Raw genomic sequence first — 23,936 nt, 5'->3', positions numbered from 1 at the left:
TGGGAAGGCTATACCCTTCCCACTTTTTCAGTTTTGGCCAAATTTTAAATTTTCATTTCAATACATCATTTCGATTCAGAATTGAATGGAAATCACGAAAATCAAGTTTATTTTTACGTTGGTGTTATAGTTTTTGAAATAAGCGTAAAAATCCAAAAATGAAGTTGGTGCGCTAACAGCACTTTGTTTTCGTATAATTCTGAAATGGCTAGTTTGACGACAAAACGAATTACTTAATCAGAATCAGCGTTTAATTTTCATTATAGCGTGTGATTTCTGTTGAATTTCATGAGATATTGGTTTTTACAGATTTTGACAAAAGTGGGAAGGCTATACCCTTCCCACTTTTTCAGTTTTGGCCAAATTTTAAATTTTCATTTCAATACATCATTTCGATTCAGAATTGAATGGAAATCACGAAAATCCAAGTTTATTTTTACGTTGGTGTTATAGTTTTTGAAATAAGCGTAAAAATCCAAAAATGAAGTTGGTGCGCTAACAGCACTTTGTTTTCGTATAATTCTGAAATGGCTAGTTTGACGACCAAACGAATTACTTAATCAGAATCAGCGTTTAATTTTCATTATACCGTGTGATTTCTGTTGAATTTCATGAGATATTGGTTTTTACAGATTTTGACAAAAGTGGGAAGGCTATACCCTTCCCACTTTTTCAGTTTTGGCCAAATTTTAAATTTTCATTTCAATACATCATTTCGATTCAGAATTGAATGGAAATCACGAAAATCAAGTTTATTTTTACGTTGGTGTTATAGTTTTTGAAATAAGCGTAAAAATCCAAAAATGAAGTTGGTGCGCTAACAGCACTTTGTTTTCGTATAATTCTGAAATGGCTAGTTTGACGACAAAACGAATTACTTAATCAGAATCAGCGTTTAATTTTCATTATACCGTGTGATTTCTGTTGAATTTCATGAGATATTGGTTTTTACAGATTTTGACAAAAGTGGGAAGGCTATACCCTTCCCACTTTTTCAGTTTTGGCCAAATTTTAAATTTTCATTTCAATACATCATTTCGATTCAGAATTGAATGGAAATCACGAAAATCAAGTTTATTTTTACGTTGGTGTTATAGTTTTTGAAATAAGCGTAAAAATCCAAAAATGAAGTTGGTGCGCTAACAGCACTTTGTTTTCGTATAATTCTGAAATGGCTAGTTTGACGACAAAACGAATTACTTAATCAGAATCAGCGTTTAATTTTCATTATAGCGTGTGATTTCTGTTGAATTTCATGAGATATTGGTTTTTACAGATTTTGACAAAAGTGGGAAGGCTATACCCTTCCCACTTTTTCAGTTTTGGCCAAATTTTAAATTTTCATTTCAATACATCATTTCGATTCAGAATTGAATGGAAATCACGAAAATCAAGTTTATTTTTACGTTGGTGTTATAGTTTTTGAAATAAGCGTAAAAATCCAAAAATGAAGTTGGTGCGCTAACAGCACTTTGTTTTCGTATAATTCTGAAATGGCTAGTTTGACGACAAAACGAATTACTTAATCAGAATCAGCGTTTAATTTTCATTATACCGTGTGATTTCTGTTGAATTTCATGAGATATTGGTTTTTACAGATTTTGACAAAAGTGGGAAGGCTATACCCTTCCCACTTTTTCAGTTTTGGCCAAATTTTAAATTTTCATTTCAATACATCATTTCGATTCAGAATTGAATGGAAATCACGAAAATCAAGTTTATTTTTACGTTGGTGTTATAGTTTTTGAAATAAGCGTAAAAATCCAAAAATGAAGTTGGTGCGCTAACAGCACTTTGTTTTCGTATAATTCTGAAATGGCTAGTTTGACGACAAAACGAATTACTTAATCAGAATCAGCGTTTAATTTTCATTATACCGTGTGATTTCTGTTGAATTTCATGAGATATTGGTTTTTACAGATTTTGACAAAAGTGGGAAGGCTATACCCTTCCCACTTTTTCAGTTTTGGCCAAATTTTAAATTTTCATTTCAATACATCATTTCGATTCAGAATTGAATGGAAATCACGAAAATCAAGTTTATTTTTACGTTGGTGTTATAGTTTTTGAAATAAGCGTAAAAATCCAAAAATGAAGTTGGTGCGCTAACAGCACTTTGTTTTCGTATAATTCTGAAATGGCTAGTTTGACGACAAAACGAATTACTTAATCAGAATCAGCGTTTAATTTTCATTATAGCGTGTGATTTCTGTTGAATTTCATGAGATATTGGTTTTTACAGATTTTGACAAAAGTGGGAAGGCTATACCCTTCCCACTTTTTCAGTTTTGGCCAAATTTTAAATTTTCATTTCAATACATCATTTCGATTCAGAATTGAATGGAAATCACGAAAATCAAGTTTATTTTTACGTTGGTGTTATAGTTTTTGAAATAAGCGTAAAAATCCAAAAATGAAGTTGGTGCGCTAACAGCACTTTGTTTTCGTATAATTCTGAAATGGCTAGTTTGACGACAAAACGAATTACTTAATCAGAATCAGCGTTTAATTTTCATTATACCGTGTGATTTCTGTTGAATTTCATGAGATATTGGTTTTTACAGATTTTGACAAAAGTGGGAAGGCTATACCCTTCCCACTTTTTCAGTTTTGGCCAAATTTTAAATTTTCATTTCAATACATCATTTCGATTCAGAATTGAATGGAAATCACGAAAATCAAGTTTATTTTTACGTTGGTGTTATAGTTTTTGAAATAAGCGTAAAAATCCAAAAATGAAGTTGGTGCGCTAACAGCACTTTGTTTTCGTATAATTCTGAAATGGCTAGTTTGACGACAAAACGAATTACTTAATCAGAATCAGCGTTTAATTTTCATTATAGCGTGTGATTTCTGTTGAATTTCATGAGATATTGGTTTTTACAGATTTTGACAAAAGTGGGAAGGCTATACCCTTCCCACTTTTTCAGTTTTGGCCAAATTTTAAATTTTCATTTCAATACATCATTTCGATTCAGAATTGAATGGAAATCACGAAAATCAAGTTTATTTTTACGTTGGTGTTATAGTTTTTGAAATAAGCGTAAAAATCCAAAAATGAAGTTGGTGCGCTAACAGCACTTTGTTTTCGTATAATTCTGAAATGGCTAGTTTGACGACAAAACGAATTACTTAATCAGAATCAGCGTTTAATTTTCATTATACCGTGTGATTTCTGTTGAATTTCATGAGATATTGGTTTTTACAGATTTTGACAAAAGTGGGAAGGCTATACCCTTCCCACTTTTTCAGTTTTGGCCAAATTTTAAATTTTCATTTCAATACATCATTTCGATTCAGAATTGAATGGAAATCACGAAAATCAAGTTTATTTTTACGTTGGTGTTATAGTTTTTGAAATAAGCGTAAAAATCCAAAAATGAAGTTGGTGCGCTAACAGCACTTTGTTTTCGTATAATTCTGAAATGGCTAGTTTGACGACAAAACGAATTACTTAATCAGAATCAGCGTTTAATTTTCATTATAGCGTGTGATTTCTGTTGAATTTCATGAGATATTGGTTTTTACAGATTTTGACAAAAGTGGGAAGGCTATACCCTTCCCACTTTTTCAGTTTTGGCCAAATTTTAAATTTTCATTTCAATACATCATTTCGATTCAGAATTGAATGGAAATCACGAAAATCAAGTTTATTTTTACGTTGGTGTTATAGTTTTTGAAATAAGCGTAAAAATCCCAAAAATAAAGTTGGTGCGCTAACAGCACTTTGTTTTCGTATAATTCTGAAATGGCTAGTTTGACGACAAAACGAATTACTTAATCAGAATCAGCGTTTAATTTTCATTATAGCGTGTGATTTCTGTTGAATTTCATGAGATATTGGTTTTTACAGATTTTGACAAAAGTGGGAAGGCTATACCCTTCCCACTTTTTCAGTTTTGGCCAAATTTTAAATTTTCATTTCAATACATCATTTCGATTCAGAATTGAATGGAAATCACGAAAATCAAGTTTATTTTTACGTTGGTGTTATAGTTTTTGAAATAAGCGTAAAAATCCAAAAATGAAGTTGGTGCGCTAACAGCACTTTGTTTTCGTATAATTCTGAAATGGCTAGTTTGACGACAAAACGAATTACTTAATCAGAATCAGCGTTTAATTTTCATTATAGCGTGTGATTTCTGTTGAATTTCATGAGATATTGGTTTTTACAGATTTTGACAAAAGTGGGAAGGCTATACCCTTCCCACTTTTTCAGTTTTGGCCAAATTTTAAATTTTCATTTCAATACATCATTTCGATTCAGAATTGAATGGAAATCACGAAAATCAAGTTTATTTTTACGTTGGTGTTATAGTTTTTGAAATAAGCGTAAAAATCCAAAAATGAAGTTGGTGCGCTAACAGCACTTTGTTTTCGTATAATTCTGAAATGGCTAGTTTGACGACAAAACGAATTACTTAATCAGAATCAGCGTTTAATTTTCATTATAGCGTGTGATTTCTGTTGAATTTCATGAGATATTGGTTTTTACAGATTTTGACAAAAGTGGGAAGGCTATACCCTTCCCACTTTTTCAGTTTTGGCCAAATTTTAAATTTTCATTTCAATACATCATTTCGATTCAGAATTGAATGGAAATCACGAAAATCAAGTTTATTTTTACGTTGGTGTTATAGTTTTTGAAATAAGCGTAAAAATCCAAAAATGAAGTTGGTGCGCTAACAGCACTTTGTTTTCGTATAATTCTGAAATGGCTAGTTTGACGACAAAACGAATTACTTAATCAGAATCAGCGTTTAATTTTCATTATAGCGTGTGATTTCTGTTGAATTTCATGAGATATTGGTTTTTACAGATTTTGACAAAAGTGGGAAGGCTATACCCTTCCCACTTTTTCAGTTTTGGCCAAATTTTAAATTTTCATTTCAATACATCATTTCGATTCAGAATTGAATGGAAATCACGAAAATCAAGTTTATTTTTACGTTGGTGTTATAGTTTTTGAAATAAGCGTAAAAATCCAAAAATGAAGTTGGTGCGCTAACAGCACTTTGTTTTCGTATAATTCTGAAATGGCTAGTTTGACGACAAAACGAATTACTTAATCAGAATCAGCGTTTAATTTTCATTATACCGTGTGATTTCTGTTGAATTTCATGAGATATTGGTTTTTACAGATTTTGACAAAAGTGGGAAGGCTATACCCTTCCCACTTTTTCAGTTTTGGCCAAATTTTAAATTTTCATTTCAATACATCATTTCGATTCAGAATTGAATGGAAATCACGAAAATCAAGTTTATTTTTACGTTGGTGTTATAGTTTTTGAAATAAGCGTAAAAATCCAAAAATGAAGTTGGTGCGCTAACAGCACTTTGTTTTCGTATAATTCTGAAATGGCTAGTTTGACGACAAAACGAATTACTTAATCAGAATCAGCGTTTAATTTTCATTATAGCGTGTGATTTCTGTTGAATTTCATGAGATATTGGTTTTTACAGATTTTGACAAAAGTGGGAAGGCTATACCCTTCCCACTTTTTCAGTTTTGCCCAAATTTTAAATTTTCATTTCAATACATCATTTCGATTCAGAATTGAATGGAAATCACGAAAATCAAGTTTATTTTTACGTTGGTGTTATAGTTTTTGAAATAAGCGTAAAAATCCAAAAATGAAGTTGGTGCGCTAACAGCACTTTGTTTTCGTATAATTCTGAAATGGCTAGTTTGACGACAAAACGAATTACTTAATCAGAATCAGCGTTTAATTTTCATTATAGCGTGTGATTTCTGTTGAATTTCATGAGATATTGGTTTTTACAGATTTTGACAAAAGTGGGAAGGCTATACCCTTCCCACTTTTTCAGTTTTGGCCAAATTTTAAATTTTCATTTCAATACATCATTTCGATTCAGAATTGAATGGAAATCACGAAAATCAAGTTTATTTTTACGTTGGTGTTATAGTTTTTGAAATAAGCGTAAAAATCCAAAAATGAAGTTGGTGCGCTAACAGCACTTTGTTTTCGTATAATTCTGAAATGGCTAGTTTGACGACAAAACGAATTACTTAATCAGAATCAGCGTTTAATTTTCATTATAGCGTGTGATTTCTGTTGAATTTCATGAGATATTGGTTTTTACAGATTTTGACAAAAGTGGGAAGGCTATACCCTTCCCACTTTTTCAGTTTTGGCCAAATTTTAAATTTTCATTTCAATACATCATTTCGATTCAGAATTGAATGGAAATCACGAAAATCAAGTTTATTTTTACGTTGGTGTTATAGTTTTTGAAATAAGCGTAAAAATCCAAAAATGAAGTTGGTGCGCTAACAGCACTTTGTTTTCGTATAATTCTGAAATGGCTAGTTTGACGACAAAACGAATTACTTAATCAGAATCAGCGTTTAATTTTCATTATAGCCGTGTGATTTCTGTTGAATTTCATGAGATATTGGTTTTTACAGATTTTGACAAAAGTGGGAAGGCTATACCCTTCCCACTTTTTCAGTTTTGGCCAAATTTTAAATTTTCATTTCAATACATCATTTCGATTCAGAATTGAATGGAAATCACGAAAATCAAGTTTATTTTTACGTTGGTGTTATAGTTTTTGAAATAAGCGTAAAAATCCAAAAATGAAGTTGGTGCGCTAACAGCACTTTGTTTTCGTATAATTCTGAAATGGCTAGTTTGACGACAAAACGAATTACTTAATCAGAATCAGCGTTTAATTTTCATTATAGCGTGTGATTTCTGTTGAATTTCATGAGATATTGGTTTTTACAGATTTTGACAAAAGTGGGAAGGCTATACCCTTCCCACTTTTTCAGTTTTGGCCAAATTTTAAATTTTCATTTCAATACATCATTTCGATTCAGAATTGAATGGAAATCACGAAAATCAAGTTTATTTTTACGTTGGTGTTATAGTTTTTGAAATAAGCGTAAAAATCCAAAAATGAAGTTGGTGCGCTAACAGCACTTTGTTTTCGTATAATTCTGAAATGGCTAGTTTGACGACAAAACGAATTACTTAATCAGAATCAGCGTTTAATTTTCATTATAGCGTGTGATTTCTGTTGAATTTCATGAGATATTGGTTTTTACAGATTTTGACAAAAGTGGGAAGGCTATACCCTTCCCACTTTTTCAGTTTTGGCCAAATTTTAAATTTTCATTTCAATACATCATTTCGATTCAGAATTGAATGGAAATCACGAAAATCAAGTTTATTTTTACGTTGGTGTTATAGTTTTTGAAATAAGCGTAAAAATCCAAAAATGAAGTTGGGGGGTAACAGCACTTTGTTTTCGTATAATTCTGAAATGGCTAGTTTGACGACAAAACGAATTACTTAATCAGAATCAGCGTTTAATTTTCATTATAGCGTGTGATTTCTGTTGAATTTCATGAGATATTGGTTTTTACAGATTTTGACAAAAGTGGGAAGGCTATACCCTTCCCACTTTTTCAGTTTTGGCCAAATTTTAAATTTTCATTTCAATACATCATTTCGATTCAGAATTGAATGGAAATCACGAAAATCAAGTTTATTTTTACGTTGGTGTTATAGTTTTTGAAATAAGCGTAAAAATCCAAAAATGAAGTTGGTGCGCTAACAGCACTTTGTTTTCGTATAATTCTGAAATGGCTAGTTTGACGACAAAACGAATTACTTAATCAGAATCAGCGTTTAATTTTCATTATAGCGTGTGATTTCTGTTGAATTTCATGAGATATTGGTTTTTACAGATTTTGACAAAAGTGGGAAGGCTATACCCTTCCCACTTTTTCAGTTTTGGCCAAATTTTAAATTTTCATTTCAATACATCATTTCGATTCAGAATTGAATGGAAATCACGAAAATCAAGTTTATTTTTACGTTGGTGTTATAGTTTTTGAAATAAGCGTAAAAATCCAAAAAGAAGGTTGGGAGCACTTTGTTTTCGTATAATTCTGAAATGGCTAGTTTGACGACAAAACGAATTACTTAATCAGAATCAGCGTTTAATTTTCATTATACCGTGTGATTTCTGTTGAATTTCATGAGATATTGGTTTTTACAGATTTTGACAAAAGTGGGAAGGCTATACCCTTCCCACTTTTTCAGTTTTGGCCAAATTTTAAATTTTCATTTCAATACATCATTTCGATTCAGAATTGAATGGAAATCACGAAAATCAAGTTTATTTTTACGTTGGTGTTATAGTTTTTGAAATAAGCGTAAAAATCCAAAAATGAAGTTGGTGCGCTAACAGCACTTTGTTTTCGTATAATTCTGAAATGGCTAGTTTGACGACAAAACGAATTACTTAATCAGAATCAGCGTTTAATTTTCATTATACCGTGTGTGATTTCTGTTGAATTTCATGAGATATTGGTTTTTACAGATTTTGACAAAAGTGGGAAGGCTATACCCTTCCCACTTTTTCAGTTTTGGCCAAATTTTAAATTTTCATTTCAATACATCATTTCGATTCAGAATTGAATGGAAATCACGAAAATCAAGTTTATTTTTACGTTGGTGTTATAGTTTTTGAAATAAGCGTAAAAATCCAAAAATGAAGTTGGTGCGCTAACAGCACTTTGTTTTCGTATAATTCTGAAATGGCTAGTTTGACGACAAAACGAATTACTTAATCAGAATCAGCGTTTAATTTTCATTATAGCGTTTTTTTTTTGTGTGATTTCTGTTGAATTTCATGAGATATTGGTTTTTACAGATTTTTGACAATTGAAATGGCTAGTTGGAAGTTCACCCTTCCACTTTTTCAGTTTTGGCCAAATTTTAAATTTTCATTTCAATACATCATTTCGATTCAGAATTGAATGGAAATCACGAAAATCAAGTTTATTTTTACGTTGGTGTTATAGTTTTTGAAATAAGCGTAAAAATCCAAAAATGAAGTTGGTGCGCTAACAGCACTTTGTTTTCGTATAATTCTGAAATGGCTAGTTTGACGACAAAACGAATTACTTAATCAGAATCAGCGTTTAATTTTCATTATACCGTGTGATTTCTGTTGAATTTCATGAGATATTGGTTTTTACAGATTTTGACAAAAGTGGGAAGGCTATACCCTTCCCACTTTTTCAGTTTTGGCCAAATTTTAAATTTTCATTTCAATACATCATTTCGATTCAGAATTGAATGGAAATCACGAAAATCAAGTTTATTTTTACGTTGGTGTTATAGTTTTTGAAATAAGCGTAAAAATCCAAAAATGAAGTTGGTGCGCTAACAGCACTTTGTTTTCGTATAATTCTGAAATGGCTAGTTTGACGACAAAACGAATTACTTAATCAGAATCAGCGTTTAATTTTCATTATACCGTGTGATTTCTGTTGAATTTCATGAGATATTGGTTTTTACAGATTTTGACAAAAAGTGGGAAGGCTATACCCTTCCCACTTTTTCAGTTTTGGCCAAATTTTAAATTTTCATTTCAATACATCATTTCGATTCAGAATTGAATGGAAATCACGAAAATCAAGTTTATTTTTACGTTGGTGTTATAGTTTTTGAAATAAGCGTAAAAATCCAAAAATGAAGTTGGTGCGCTAACAGCACTTTGTTTTCGTATAATTCTGAAATGGCTAGTTTGACGACAAAACGAATTACTTAATCAGAATCAGCGTTTAATTTTCATTATACCGTGTGATTTCTGTTGAATTTCATGAGATATTGGTTTTTACAGATTTTGACAAAAGTGGGAAGGCTATACCCTTCCCACTTTTTCAGTTTTGGCCAAATTTTAAATTTTCATTTCAATACATCATTTCGATTCAGAATTGAATGGAAATCACGAAAATCAAGTTTATTTTTACGTTGGTGTTATAGTTTTTGAAATAAGCGTAAAATCAAATACGGGTGTAACAGCACTTTGTTTTCGTATAATTCTGAAATGGCTAGTTTGACGACAAAACGAATTACTTAATCAGAATCAGCGTTTAATTTTCATTATACCGTGTGATTTCTGTTGAATTTCATGAGATATTGGTTTTTACAGATTTTGACAAAAGTGGGAAGGCTATACCCTTCCCACTTTTTCAGTTTTGTCCAAATTTTAAATTTTCATTTCAATACATCATTTCGATTCAGAATTGAATGGAAATCACGAAAATCAAGTTTATTTTTACGTTGGTGTTATAGTTTTTGAAATAAGCGTAAAAATCCAAAAATGAAGTTGGGGCGCTAACAGCACTTTGTTTTCGTATAATTCTGAAATGGCTAGTTTGACGACAAAACGAATTACTTAATCAGAATCAGCGTTTAATTTTCATTATAGCGTGTGATTTCTGTTGAATTTCATGAGATATTGGTTTTTACAGATTTTGACAAAAGTGGGAAGGCTATACCCTTCCCACTTTTTCAGTTTTGGCCAAATTTTAAATTTTCATTTCAATACATCATTTCGATTCAGAATTGAATGGAAATCACGAAAATCAAGTTTATTTTTACGTTGGTGTTATAGTTTTTGAAATAAGCGTAAAAATCCAAAAATGAAGTTGGTGCGCTAACAGCACTTTGTTTTCGTATAATTCTGAAATGGCTAGTTTGACGACAAAACGAATTACTTAATCAGAATCAGCGTTTAATTTTCATTATACCGTGTGATTTCTGTTGAATTTCATGAGATATTGGTTTTTACAGATTTTGACAAAAGTGGGAAGGCTATACCCTTCCCACTTTTTCAGTTTTGGCCAAATTTTAAATTTTCATTTCAATACATCATTTCGATTCAGAATTGAATGGAAATCACGAAAATCAAGTTTATTTTTACGTTGGTGTTATAGTTTTTGAAATAAGCGTAAAAATCCAAAAATGAAGTTGGTGCGCTAACAGCACTTTGTTTTCGTATAATTCTGAAATGGCTAGTTTGACGACAAAACGAATTACTTAATCAGAATCAGCGTTTAATTTTCATTATAGCGTGTGATTTCTGTTGAATTTCATGAGATATTGGTTTTTACAGATTTTGACAAAAGTGGGAAGGCTATACCCTTCCCACTTTTTCAGTTTTGGCCAAATTTTAAATTTTCATTTCAATACATCATTTCGATTCAGAATTGAATGGAAATCACGAAAATCAAGTTTATTTTTACGTTGGTGTTATAGTTTTTGAAATAAGCGTAAAAATCCTAAAAACAGCACTTTGTTTTCGTATAATTCTGAAATGGCTAGTTTGACGACAAAACGAATTACTTAATCAGAATCAGCGTTTAATTTTCATTATACCGTGTGATTTCTGTTGAATTTCATGAGATATTGGTTTTTACAGATTTTGACAAAAGTGGGAAGGCTATACCCTTCCCACTTTTTCAGTTTTGGCCAAATTTTAAATTTTCATTTCAATACATCATTTCGATTCAGAATTGAATGGAAATCACGAAAATCAAGTTTATTTTTACGTTGGTGTTATAGTTTTTGAAATAAGCGTAAAAATCCAAAAATGAAGTTGGGGCGCTAACAGCACTTTGTTTTCGTATAATTCTGAAATGGCTAGTTTGACGACAAAACGAATTACTTAATCAGAATCAGCGTTTAATTTTCATTATAGCGTGTGATTTCTGTTGAATTTCATGAGATATTGGTTTTTACAGATTTTGACAAAAGTGGGAAGGCTATACCCTTCCCACTTTTTCAGTTTTGGCCAAATTTTAAATTTTCATTTCAATACATCATTTCGATTCAGAATTGAATGGAAATCACGAAAATCAAGTTTATTTTTACGTTGGTGTTATAGTTTTTGAAATAAGCGTAAAAATCCAAAAATGAAGTTGGTGCGCTAACAGCACTTTGTTTTCGTATAATTCTGAAATGGCTAGTTTGACGACAAAACAAATTACTTAATCAGAATCAGCGTTTAATTTTCATTATACCGTGTGATTTCTGTTGAATTTCATGAGATATTGGTTTTTACAGATTTTGACAAAAGTGGGAAGGCTATACCCTTCCCACTTTTTCAGTTTTGGCCAAATTTTAAATTTTCATTTCAATACATCATTTCGATTCAGAATTGAATGGAAATCACGAAAATCAAGTTTATTTTTACGTTGGTGTTATAGTTTTTGAAATAAGCGTAAAAATCCTAACAGCACTTTGTTTTCGTATAATTCTGAAATGGCTAGTTTGACGACAAAACGAATTACTTAATCAGAATCAGCGTTTAATTTTCATTATACCGTGTGATTTCTGTTGAATTTCATGAGATATTGGTTTTTACAGATTTTGACAAAAGTGGGAAGGCTATACCCTTCCCACTTTTTCAGTTTTGGCCAAATTTTAAATTTTCATTTCAATACATCATTTCGATTCAGAATTGAATGGAAATCACGAAAATCAAGTTTATTTTTACGTTGGTGTTATAGTTTTTGAAATAAGCGTAAAAATCCAAAAATGAAGTTGGTGCGCTAACAGCACTTTGTTTTCGTATAATTCTGAAATGGCTAGTTTGACGACAAAACAAATTACTTAATCAGAATCAGCGTTTAATTTTCATTATACCGTGTGATTTCTGTTGAATTTCATGAGATATTGGTTTTTACAGATTTTGACAAAAGTGGGAAGGCTATACCCTTCCCACTTTTTCAGTTTTGGCCAAATTTTAAATTTTCATTTCAATACATCATTTCGATTCAGAATTGAATGGAAATCACGAAAATCAAGTTTATTTTTACGTTGGTGTTATAGTTTTTGAAATAAGCGTAAAAATCCATTAACAGCACTTTGTTTTCGTATAATTCTGAAATGGCTAGTTTGACGACAAAACGAATTACTTAATCAGAATCAGCGTTTAATTTTCATTATACCGTGTGATTTCTGTTGAATTTCATGAGATATTGGTTTTTACAGATTTTGACAAAAGTGGGAAGGCTATACCCTTCCCACTTTTTCAGTTTTGGCCAAATTTTAAATTTTCATTTCAATACATCATTTCGATTCAGAATTGAATGGAAATCACGAAAATCAAGTTTATTTTTACGTTGGTGTTATAGTTTTTGAAATAAGCGTAAAAATCCAAAAATGAAGTTGGGGCGCTAACAGCACTTTGTTTTCGTATAATTCTGAAATGGCTAGTTTGACGACAAAACGAATTACTTAATCAGAATCAGCGTTTAATTTTCATTATAGCGTGTGATTTCTGTTGAATTTCATGAGATATTGGTTTTTACAGATTTTGAAAACAAAAGTGGGAAGGCTATACCCTTCCCACTTTTTCAGTTTTGGCCAAATTTTAAATTTTCATTTCAATACATCATTTCGATTCAGAATTGAATGGAAATCACGAAAATCAAGTTTATTTTTACGTTGGTGTTATAGTTTTTGAAATAAGCGTAAAAATCCAAAAATGAAGTTGGTGCGCTAACAGCACTTTGTTTTCGTATAATTCTGAAATGGCTAGTTTGACGACAAAACGAATTACTTAATCAGAATCAGCGTTTAATTTTCATTATACCGTGTGATTTCTGTTGAATTTCATGAGATATTGGTTTTTACAGATTTTGACAAAAGTGGGAAGGCTATACCCTTCCCACTTTTTCAGTTTTGGCCAAATTTTAAATTTTCATTTCAATACATCATTTCGATTCAGAATTGAATGGAAATCACGAAAATCAAGTTTATTTTTACGTTGGTGTTATAGTTTTTGAAATAAGCGTAAAAATCCAAAAATGAAGTTGGTGCGCTAACAGCACTTTGTTTTCGTATAATTCTGAAATGGCTAGTTTGACGACAAAACAAATTACTTAATCAGAATCAGCGTTTAATTTTCATTATACCGTGTGATTTCTGTTGAATTTCATGAGATATTGGTTTTTACAGATTTTGACAAAAGTGGGAAGGCTATACCCTTCCCACTTTTTCAGTTTTGGCCAAATTTTAAATTTTCATTTCAATACATCATTTCGATTCAGAATTGAATGGAAATCACGAAAATCAAGTTTATTTTTACGTTGGTGTTATAGTTTTTGAAATAAGCGTAAAAATCCTAACAGCACTTTGTTTTCGTATAATTCTGAAATGGCTAGTTTGACGACAAAACGAATTACTTAATCAGAATCAGCGTTTAATTTTCATTATACCGTGTGATTTCTGTTGAATTTCATGAGATATTGGTTTTTACAGATTTTGACAAAAGTGGGAAGGCTATACCCTTCCCACTTTTTCAGTTTTGGCCAAATTTTAAATTTTCATTTCAATACATCATTTCGATTCAGAATTGAATGGAAATCACGAAAATCAAGTTTATTTTTACGTTGGTGTTATAGTTTTTGAAATAAGCGTAAAAATCCAAAAATGAAGTTGGGGCGCTAACAGCACTTTGTTTTCGTATAATTCTGAAATGGCTAGTTTGACGACAAAACGAATTACTTAATCAGAATCAGCGTTTAATTTTCATTATAGCGTGTGATTTCTGTTGAATTTCATGAGATATTGGTTTTTACAGATTTTGACAAAAGTGGGAAGGCTATACCCTTCCCACTTTTTCAGTTTTGGCCAAATTTTAAATTTTCATTTCAATACATCATTTCGATTCAGAATTGAATGGAAATCACGAAAATCAAGTTTATTTTTACGTTGGTGTTATAGTTTTTGAAATAAGCGTAAAAATCCAAAAATGAAGTTGGTGCGCTAACAGCACTTTGTTTTCGTATAATTCTGAAATAGCTAGTTTGACGACAAAACGAATTACTTAATCAGAATCAGCGTTTAATTTTCATTATAGCGTGTGATTTCTGTTGAATTTCATGAGATATTGGTTTTTACATATTTTGACAAAAGTGGGAAGGCTATACCCTTCCCACTTTTTCAGTTTTGGCCAAATTTTAAATTTTCATTTCAATACATCATTTCGATTCAGAATTGAATGGAAATCACGAAAATCAAGTTTATTTTTACGTTGGTGTTATAGTTTTTGAAATAAGCGTAAAAATCCAAAAAAGAAGTTGGTGCGCTAACAGCACTTTGTTTTCGTATAATTCTGAAATAGCTAGTTTGACGACAAAACGAATTACTTAATCAGAATCAGCGTTTAATTTTCATTATACCGTGTGATTTCTGTTGAATTTCATGAGATATTGGTTTTTACATATTTTGACAAAAGTGGGAAGGCTATATCCCTTCCCACTTTTTCAGTTTTGGCCAAATTTTAAATTTTCATTTCAATACATCATTTCGATTCAGAATTGAATGGAAATCACGAAAATCAAGTTTATTTTTACGTTGGTGTTATAGTTTTTGAAATAAGCGTAAAAATCCAAAAATGAAGTTGGTGCGCTAACAGCACTTTGTTTTCGTATAATTCTGAAATGGCTAGTTTGACGACAAAACGAATTACTTAATCAGAATCAGCGTTTAATTTTCATTATAGCGTGTGATTTCTGTTGAATTTCATGAGATATTGGTTTTTACAGATTTTGACAAAAGTGGGAAGGCTTTACCCTTCCCACTTTTTCAGTTTTGGCCAAATTTTAAATTTTCATTTCAATACATCATTTCGATTCAGAATTGAATGGAAATCACGAAAATCAAGTTTATTTTTACGTTGGTGTTATAGTTTTTGAAATAAGCGTAAAAATCCAAAAATGAAGTTGGTGCGCTAACAGCACTTTGTTTTCGTATAATTCTGAAATGGCTAGTTTGACGACAAAACGAATTACTTAATCAGAATCAGCGTTTAATTTTCATTATAGCGTGTGATTTCTGTTGAATTTCATGAGATATTGGTTTTTACAGATTTTGACAAAAGTGGGAAGGCTTTACCCTTCCCACTTTTTCAGTTTTGGCCAAATTTTAAATTTTCATTTCAATACATCATTTCGATTCAGAATTGAATGGAAATCACGAAAATCAAGTTTATTTTTACGTTGGTGTTATAGTTTTTGAAATAAGCGTAAAAATCCAAAAATGAAGTTGGTGCGCTAACAGCACTTTGTTTTCGTATAATTCTGAAATGGCTAGTTTGACGACAAAACAAATTACTTAATCAGAATCAGCGTTTAATTTTCATTATACCGTGTGATTTCTGTTGAATTTCATGAGATATTGGTTTTTACAGATTTTGACAAAAGTGGGAAGGCTATACCCTTCCCACTTTTTCAGTTTTGGCCAAATTTTAAATTTTCATTTCCATATATACGCTAACAGCACTTTGTTTTCGTATAATTTTGAAATGGCTAGTTTGACGACAAAACAAATTACTTTATCAGAATCAACGTTAAAAGAAATCGGCCCTTCAGCTGGATTTATTTTTAGGTTGTACAATAAAGCCAGGATTTCCTATCAAGAGACGGGTTTTCTTTTCTTTACAGGGGTCCTTGGGAGAAAAAAGGGGTGCGGAGAACCACTTTCATCGCATTGGTCAGTACCGTTACAGCTGAGGAGAGTGGAGGTAGCACAGTTCCAAGGCTAAGAAAATAAACGGCAGGAAATCTAGTGCTCATTTACAAATGCTTTACCCAACTACACATGATTTGACCCCCCTATTACTGATTTTTCAGGTGAGTTAGTCAACGTTCAAATTTCATTTAAATCACAAAAAGTACTTTACATGGGTCTAGTGTTTTTTATAACGAATTCAAAAAGGTGGCGATTTCGTAGTATGTGTCGACTTTTTTTTTTGCTACTGGGAAACCCAGTATCTCAGAATGAAAAGTATTCTTCTGGGTTTTTCCACGGAACGTAAAATCCGAACAATCTTTGGGCGATGTATTTTGAGCTTTCTCTCTAAAACAGTTATAACGCCCAGGCGCAGCGCATACTTAAGATACACAAGACTGGTTCAAAGCAGTTAGTTAAACCGGCGGGATCAGATGGGAGGCGACTATCTGGAATTATCTGAAATGACATAAGCAGTAGCCAATACGCCCAAATGGAGGATGTCTCAGCACACTACAGGATGCACGGCAGTTTCTCAAATTAAGAAGCCATGGGAGATGCGTAGGAGACGGCGATTAATAATTGATATTAAACCAAATCTTCTTAACAGAATCAATGTTTCTACGCATATGTGGACATACAAGAGGAAAAGGGGCTGGCAAATTATAAAATTAAATGTTAGTTGTAACTTTTATTTGTGCCACCCTAATAACCTGCAAAAACAAAACTTTAGGCGATGTGGTGTATGGGCGCTTCCATACCTGCACCAACGATGGAAAACAGCAAGACGACAGAGCAGCACTTTGCTCAAGAAAGTTGTTCATTTTTGCAAGAATCAAGTCAAGAAGAATGTCCCTCTTTCTGGGCGCAAGGACAACCACCAGTTATCTTGATTTCTCTAGACGGGTTTCGGGCTGAGTATTTATCAAGGTTTGCGCTGGAAAACACAGAGCATCGCGGTGAATTTGCAGCCACGACAATCAGGTGTTTGGCTGAACGGGGAGTATCATCTCCTTACATGATGCCTTCGTACCCAACAATTACCTTTCCAAATCACTACGCCATCGTGACCGGTTTGTACCCAGAATCGCACGGAATTATTGGTAACCAGTTCTATGATCCGGATTTAAGGGCCACATTTAGCATTTATACGGACGGAACTGATCCAAAATGGTGGCAAAATGGAGAACCAATTTGGACAACTGTGAGGAGACAGGTTAGCTACCCCACACAAAAAAAAAAGTTAGAGAGAAAAGTTAGTTAGAATAACAACCAATTAATCAATATGATATCAACTTTCAGGGAAAAGTATCCGCCACTTATTTTTGGCCGGGTTCCGACGTTAAGTTTGCCGAAGAAGAACAGCGTTCACCGAATTACTTTTTCAGATACAACAAAACCACTAGCTTCCGACAGCGCGTTGATCAAGTTTTGGAATGGATGGATCTGCCTGCTGATAAACGACCAGCGCTAACTACACTCTACTTCGAGGAACCCGATTCAACCGGCCACAAGGCAGGCCCGAATACAGCAAACGTAAATAAAAAAAACTGTTTTTTTCATCCTTGCTCTAAACTGCACATAACAGTACGATATTTCTCCTTCATTAGGTAACTGAAAAAGTAACAGTAGTTGACCGCCAAATACGAAGACTAATCGACGGACTACTTGCACGAAACATTGCCAACTGTGTGAACATAATAGTAGTTTCTGATCACGGGATGGCTGACTCACCTCCGGGCAAACAGCTTGTCGATTTGGAAAAGTACGTCCCTGATATACAGCAATCCGCTTTGACGTTTTTGGGTCCTGTCACGTCGATCCGCCCCTTAAATGAGACACAAGGTAAATAAGGCAAACACAAAGGCCTTGAGAAAATTAACAAACTAAAAGATGCCTCTGGGTTTTTTTTTTTTTATAGAGGAGGAAGATCGAATTGGTGATGCCCTATCATGCAAAGATCCTCGTATGCGCGTTTTCAACAAATGGGAACTCCCTTATCGAATGCATTCGGTTCGTTCGCGGCGAATTCCAAACCTTATGCTTGACATGGATCTCAGCTGGCGAGCGGTTATCAAGCAAGAGGCATGGTCAGGAGGCGGGGCTCACGGTTGGGACAACGTCTATCTCGACATGCAGGCAATTTTCATCGCTCACGGTCCCTCTTTCAAGAATCAAGAAGTCGTCCGTCCTTTTGAAAATATTCAACTTTACAATCTCATTTGTCACCTGGTTAACGTCACTCCGGCTGAAAACAACGGTACTTGGGGAGCCCTTCATCACCTCTTGAGCGATCCACCAAATTTACTTGTGGATGCGGATCAGGAATTCCCGGATATGCCACAAATTCTTCGTAAACTTGCCGACACCAGGGAGGAAAAAGACAAACCGTCTGCTTGTGCATATGTGAATCACAAAGAAACGGAAAAAACAAGTCCTGCAATGGTAAGGCAGATGGAATTATTCTCAATAGGAAGTATAAATAGTGTTATCAAACTAAAACACCTTCAATACATTTCAAAACAGGAAATAGAAATGAAAATGACCGAGGAGCGGGAAAACGAACTTTTCATCGCTCATGCTCCTCTAGGCATTCCAATTGTTATCCCAACTGAACCTTCTCCGTCAAATCTATTCAACGATCCAAACCATGTTCTACTGGTGAACGAAGATTATTTGACAGGTTAAAACCAATGTTATCAACATTAAACGACAGCATAAAGACGAAATAGATTTTAGGATTTGACGTGGAACTTGGCATTCCCTTATGGACGGCTTACACCATTTCAGGCAATACAACAAACAATATCAATGATGGTCACTGGATTGAAGACCCACGCCTCGACCAAAACCACACGGGAAGTTGCCAACGTCTGAGTAACATCGTACGCAGGAACGAGGTTGCCTATACTCACTTGTTTCCGAAAGGTACATGCAAAAGAAAAAGTTTCTTTGCAGTGCTTTAAAATCAAACTAAAGAATCAACAACTTTACATTGAATCACAGAATTCGCTACACAAAAAGTTGACGCCTGGCTTGATACTAACCTTCTAGAAGTGCCATCAAGCATTTCCCACTTCCTTGAGACAATGACAGACATGTTGGCTGAAGCTTCAATTAGCCGTGGTCCATTGAACGTCATCAGCGGCCCAACACGTCATCGTCCGGCTTCCATTTTCTACGTTGTCACCGCTTGCAAGGTGGACGTCACCGTTGGTGAATGGAACCATACCACATGTCCTGCTGAGTACAGAGATTTACAGGCTTTCCTACTGCCTATTGGGGGGTGGAAATACCAAGGTGCATGCACATCCGATCGAAATTTTATCGCCTATAACGTGGCCAGTCTCATAGATGTGGAACAGGTCACAGGTTTCCAGTTTTTCCCCGACCTACCTTTGGAGGACAAACTCAGCTTGTTAGCTAGAACTACACTTGATTCTGCTTTGGTACTTGACCCTACGAGGTACTGAGGAATCGTTAAAGAGATCGAAGAAATTTCACGATGTGCATACAAATACTAATCTTTTTTTTGTGAGTTCCAAGTGCAAAAGATGTTTAGAATAAGAAATGTTTAGTGATATTTGGACTGCAGTGCATACAATTTTATTCAACAGTGTGGCAAATTGGTGTTATCTGATTTTTCTATAGGTTACAGGGGACGCAAGCGTATTTGGTGTTTACAGGGTACTGGGATCAGGATTGACAAGTAATGTCGAGGCCAAAGGAGTGCGAGATAAGATGTCCGCTTTATCACCGTAAGACAGTGAAGGAAAGAAACGTATGCCAGTCAGATGTTCAACATCAGGTAGCGATGCTAGGTGTGCGTTGAAAAATGCAGTAAACTTGATGCAATCGCGGCTGTACCTTACATTGGTTGGCATGATGAATGACTGCATATCTAATTGATCAACGGAGCATTCTGCCAGAGCCACGCCGACGGATCGGCAAGTGGAAACTATAAAAAACAGGCCGGAACTTGGCGAATCCCGGACAGGTCCCACTATGACATTGGTTTCTCCATTACTTTCAACAGAACGGTTCAACATGGCATGGAACTCGTTCCAGTAAGTTTCGAATGGCTTGGAAATTTCTATGGCGTTTGTATCCACTGCTACGTCGGCAGAGTTTGACGGTGTGCCTTCAAAATTAGAAGAAGAAAGTAAGACAATATGTTGGTCTCTCAGGAATGCACGAAGATAAAGAGTGGGAACAAACCGAATGGGAAAAGAGGAACCGCAGACCAAGTGCTATCGATTCCATCGGGAAATCTGTCACAGATGGAAGCATGGGTTGCTTCAAGGCGGACATCCAGACGCCACTGGGGCTGAACAGTGGCTAACCTAGGTTGATATATTGTGTACGATGTCCAAGATGGTAAACCAGATACCACATCAAACGCTGAAATAAAATTCGTAAAAGGTATTTTATGACACGAGACGTTAACCTTAGCTATATCTGAAACCAATTTTACCGGCGACATAATCACTGCTGATAACTGCCTTGATTTGGGTTGTGTCCTTGGTTTGAGGAGTCCCCCAAGGAGCGTGCACCTGGAGGGTTGCATTAGCAATTTCTTCTGTTAGATTCAAGGTCGAATCCTACACCATATGGCCAACAGGAGGAATAAGTTTAGCATCTGAAATCTATCTGAAGGTTTTGACGTACAATGCTTTGGGTATTTGATCCAATAAGGAGGTTGCATTTTTGTCGCATTAGGTGTGCATTGTAGGTTTCCTCATCCGCTGGGAATGGTAGTTTGGAAATCGGATTCAAAGGTTCCGGCGAAGGATCTATCGGAGGTGACACTAGCATATGATGCAGGGCTCCCTGATACATGATTAGAAAAATTATTAACAGACAAAACCCATGAATATCACAACTGCCACTGACCCAGGTGCCATTGTTAGGTGATGGATCGACTCCAATCATTGCACACATTAGATTGTACAAATCTATGTTATGGAAAGGCCGAACTTCAGTGTTCTTCTTGAATGATGGCCCGTGCGCCACAAACATGGCCTGCATTTCGGAATTGAGGTTGTCCCAGCCGTGATTCCCGGGTAAGATCCACTCCGACTTGGCATAGGCTATTAATGCAAGAAAGCTTTACGTTTAAGGTTGATTTCCCTTTACATTTTTTAATAGTCTGAGAAACGTTGAAAATTAAATTGAATACAGACCACGCCAACTGACTGTCATGTCAACTAGAATATTGGGTATACGGTTGGTGTTGGCATAGTGGTGGCGGCGAGGAAAATCCCTGTAACGTGGAAAAGGATTAGATTAGTTATTGAACCATGCAGGTAAAATGTATAAAATTGTGATGCACCATTTGTTGTAGACGCGCATGTTTTCATCTTGGCACTGCAATCCTCCGGCTATTCTGTCATGCTCCTCTGAATAATAGAACCATTAAAGAAATCAGCATTTTTTGCGTTTTTAATTAAATATCTAACAAACAAATTGCTACATTGTTTCACCTTTGTGTCCTTGATCGGGTCTCTAAAACTTAAGAGTTTATTTCGTTTTATTTTAGTTACGAAGCGGGTACACTCCAAGATGCCGATCAAAGGTTGTTAATGTAGGCCCCCTACACGCTATTTCCATATGACATTATAATCTTACCATAAATTTGAATATTTACATTTCCCTAAGCCGACTTTCCCTCGCCCCTATCCCACTTGGTTTGTCCAACTTGGGATTTAACAGCGATACGTGTAAAAGGCAAATATTAGAAGACGTTGGCCTCTACTCTAAATACATAAGCGCTTTACCAGCTGGTGACAAAACGCCAAAATGTTCGGCTACGTTCGTTCATATCATCAGATCAAACGAAATCTTTTCACATAAATACGTTTGGAAATATAGTCCCTTGTTTGACTTGTAGAATTGCTCTCTTTTTGCTTAACAGCTCGGGGAGATATTTTCATTGGCAAAATGCTATGAATAGTCAAATGTTTGGTTTACCTTCTGTATCGAGTTTGGGCCGGATGGTGGGAAATACGCCATCGTAAATTCGGGCATCATTTAGAATATTTGGTACGTATTCGTTCATAATAAGAAATTTCTCCCCGGGAGGTGAAGGTGCCATGCCGTGATCGGCAAGGACGATTAAGTCGACACAGCCGAGAATCCCAGCCTGTTCCATATTGTCAAATAAGACCTGAAGCTCTTGATCTACAATTCGAACTTGATCAGCGACCTGAGGAAAGAATACACAAAAATTGGAAGATTACGAAGAATAAAACCAAATCATTTGAAATGCAACTTTACCAAGGGTGAATCGGGGCTCTCACCGTGTCCGGTATGATCTCTAGAGTCAAAATAAAGAAATCAATATTGGTAAACTATTCGAAAAGATACGATTTCAAACAGAAGTTACGGCTCATCCAGGTAAACGGTAAGGAAATTGGGTCGCTGCGAAACTGGTAAAATAAGCCAATCAAAGACTTGACGCATTCTCTCCGAATACGTTACAGTATCATCTATATCGACATATTTGGGAAGATAAAAATATCACCATCATTCTTAGAAATAAATATTTGTGTGTTGTACCATACTGAAGCCAATAATTTGGCTCTCGAACTGGATCTGTTTGGTCAGAACCTAAACAACAGTAAAAAGCAAAGACTGACTAAACGATTGGTCAGTAATTGTTGATTTGTTTTATAATCCACCTGGCCAAAAGCAAGTTGCGCTGATTTTTCCCTGTAAAAAAAGCAATAAAGGCTTTTATGACACACCAACCGGATCGAAAACTGTAAAAAAGTAATGCGAACGAACCTGGCGTTTGACGTCGTACCAAAGTGGATCACCAATCCACCACACAGGATTAGTCTGCTGTGAAGACGACAAGCTGAAGGAAGCGTTCAAATCAGGATCATAAAACGAGTTGGCGACAATTCCATGCGATTCCGGATACAAACCCGTCACGATGGAATAGTGATTGGGGAAAGTAAGAGATGGGAAAACGGGTGTCATTCCAGTCGGAGCAAAAACTCCGCAACGGGACAAACGGTTAAGCAGGAGCGCCGCCGGTTCTTCCACACCACCAACATTGACAGTTCTCTGCAAATAATCCGGACGGAAACCGTCTAGGGATACAACCAACAACGGGGGCTTTTCACCCGCCCAATAGGCAGAACATTCCTCCGGTGTCGGATTCAAAGCTGCACATTCGTCCACCTGCCGTTTTTGGGCACGATGCATCGACCGTCCGGACAATCCGCCAAACTAGAGAAGAACAAAACAAAAAAAAAACAACAGAACTTTTAAAATTCGTTATTTCTTACAAAGTTTTTTACTTACCGCTGAAACAACGAGAAAAATTAAAAGAAAGCACTTCATCTTTTCAGACAATGCACCAGAACTCGGCAGTGATCGTCGATGAAATAAACGAAGGCAAAAGTCAAGTAATCTGTGATATCATATACTTACTTGGTTGAAGGATTATCAGTTGGTATCATCTATAGTTCATACAGTGGTATCTTACGGCTGCACGACAAGCGTTCGCATCTAAAATGTAAGGCATGTTACTGATGTAAGCCGTCTTATCTCCCCTATTTATCTGCAGGGAAAGATGCTGAT

The 23,936-nt window shown here is 34.6% G+C and overlaps 2 protein-coding genes across 2 annotated transcripts; one reads left to right on the top strand and one right to left on the bottom strand.

Moving 5' to 3' along the window:
* Nucleotides 1-16,313: 16,313 nt before the first annotated feature.
* LOC116918600 (ectonucleotide pyrophosphatase/phosphodiesterase family member 3) lies at nucleotides 16,314-19,967 on the top strand. The gene is made up of 8 exons (XM_032924334.2): nucleotides 16,314-16,468; nucleotides 17,080-17,562; nucleotides 17,649-17,882; nucleotides 17,957-18,191; nucleotides 18,268-18,791; nucleotides 18,873-19,029; nucleotides 19,086-19,274; nucleotides 19,353-19,967. The coding sequence occupies exons 1-8, from the start codon at nucleotides 16,418-16,420 to the stop codon at nucleotides 19,817-19,819; spliced, it is 2,340 nt and encodes a 779-aa protein (XP_032780225.2). The 5' UTR covers nucleotides 16,314-16,417; the 3' UTR covers nucleotides 19,820-19,967.
* LOC116918601 (ectonucleotide pyrophosphatase/phosphodiesterase family member 3) lies at nucleotides 19,937-23,804 on the bottom strand. Its single transcript, XM_032924335.2, has 14 exons — nucleotides 23,658-23,804; nucleotides 23,133-23,582; nucleotides 23,027-23,057; nucleotides 22,905-22,955; nucleotides 22,732-22,834; nucleotides 22,623-22,662; nucleotides 22,317-22,551; nucleotides 21,679-21,745; nucleotides 21,530-21,609; nucleotides 21,240-21,436; nucleotides 21,015-21,176; nucleotides 20,821-20,947; nucleotides 20,565-20,747; nucleotides 19,937-20,487 (listed from the first exon to the last, which is right to left on the bottom strand). The coding sequence occupies exons 1-14, from the start codon at nucleotides 23,694-23,696 to the stop codon at nucleotides 20,027-20,029; spliced, it is 2,226 nt and encodes a 741-aa protein (XP_032780226.2). The 5' UTR covers nucleotides 23,697-23,804; the 3' UTR covers nucleotides 19,937-20,026.
* Between the last annotated feature and the right edge of the window lie 132 nt (nucleotides 23,805-23,936).

The sequence above is a fragment of the Daphnia magna genome, linkage group LG3 (assembly GCF_020631705.1).
Source record: "Daphnia magna isolate NIES linkage group LG3, ASM2063170v1.1, whole genome shotgun sequence".
NCBI lineage: Eukaryota > Metazoa > Arthropoda > Branchiopoda > Diplostraca > Daphniidae > Daphnia > Daphnia magna.
The sequence above is the reverse complement of the archived record's forward strand: the minus strand, read 5'-3'. Positions and strand labels throughout refer to the sequence as shown.

What these genes read in the sequence shown, in the direction of transcription:
- LOC116918600 (XM_032924334.2), top strand. Translation starts at nt 16,418, where the DNA reads ATGCTTTACCCAACTACACATGATTTGACCCCCCTATTACTGATTTTT. An exon ending in CAGGCCCGAATACAGCAAAC is followed by an intron (nt 17,883 to 17,956) that starts GTAAATAAAAAA and finishes CTCCTTCATTAG; the next exon opens with GTAACTGAAAAAGTAACAGT. An exon ending in GAACGAAGATTATTTGACAG is followed by an intron (nt 19,030 to 19,085) that starts GTTAAAACCAAT and finishes AATAGATTTTAG; the next exon opens with GATTTGACGTGGAACTTGGC.
- LOC116918601 (XM_032924335.2), bottom strand. Translation starts at nt 23,696, where the DNA reads ATGAAGTGCTTTCTTTTAATTTTTCTCGTTGTTTCAGCG. An exon ending in ATGCGCGTCTACAACAAATG is followed by an intron (nt 21,610 to 21,678) that starts GTGCATCACAAT and finishes TCCACGTTACAG; the next exon opens with GGATTTTCCTCGCCGCCACC. An exon ending in CACCTAACAATGGCACCTGG is followed by an intron (nt 21,177 to 21,239) that starts GTCAGTGGCAGT and finishes ATCATGTATCAG; the next exon opens with GGAGCCCTGCATCATATGCT.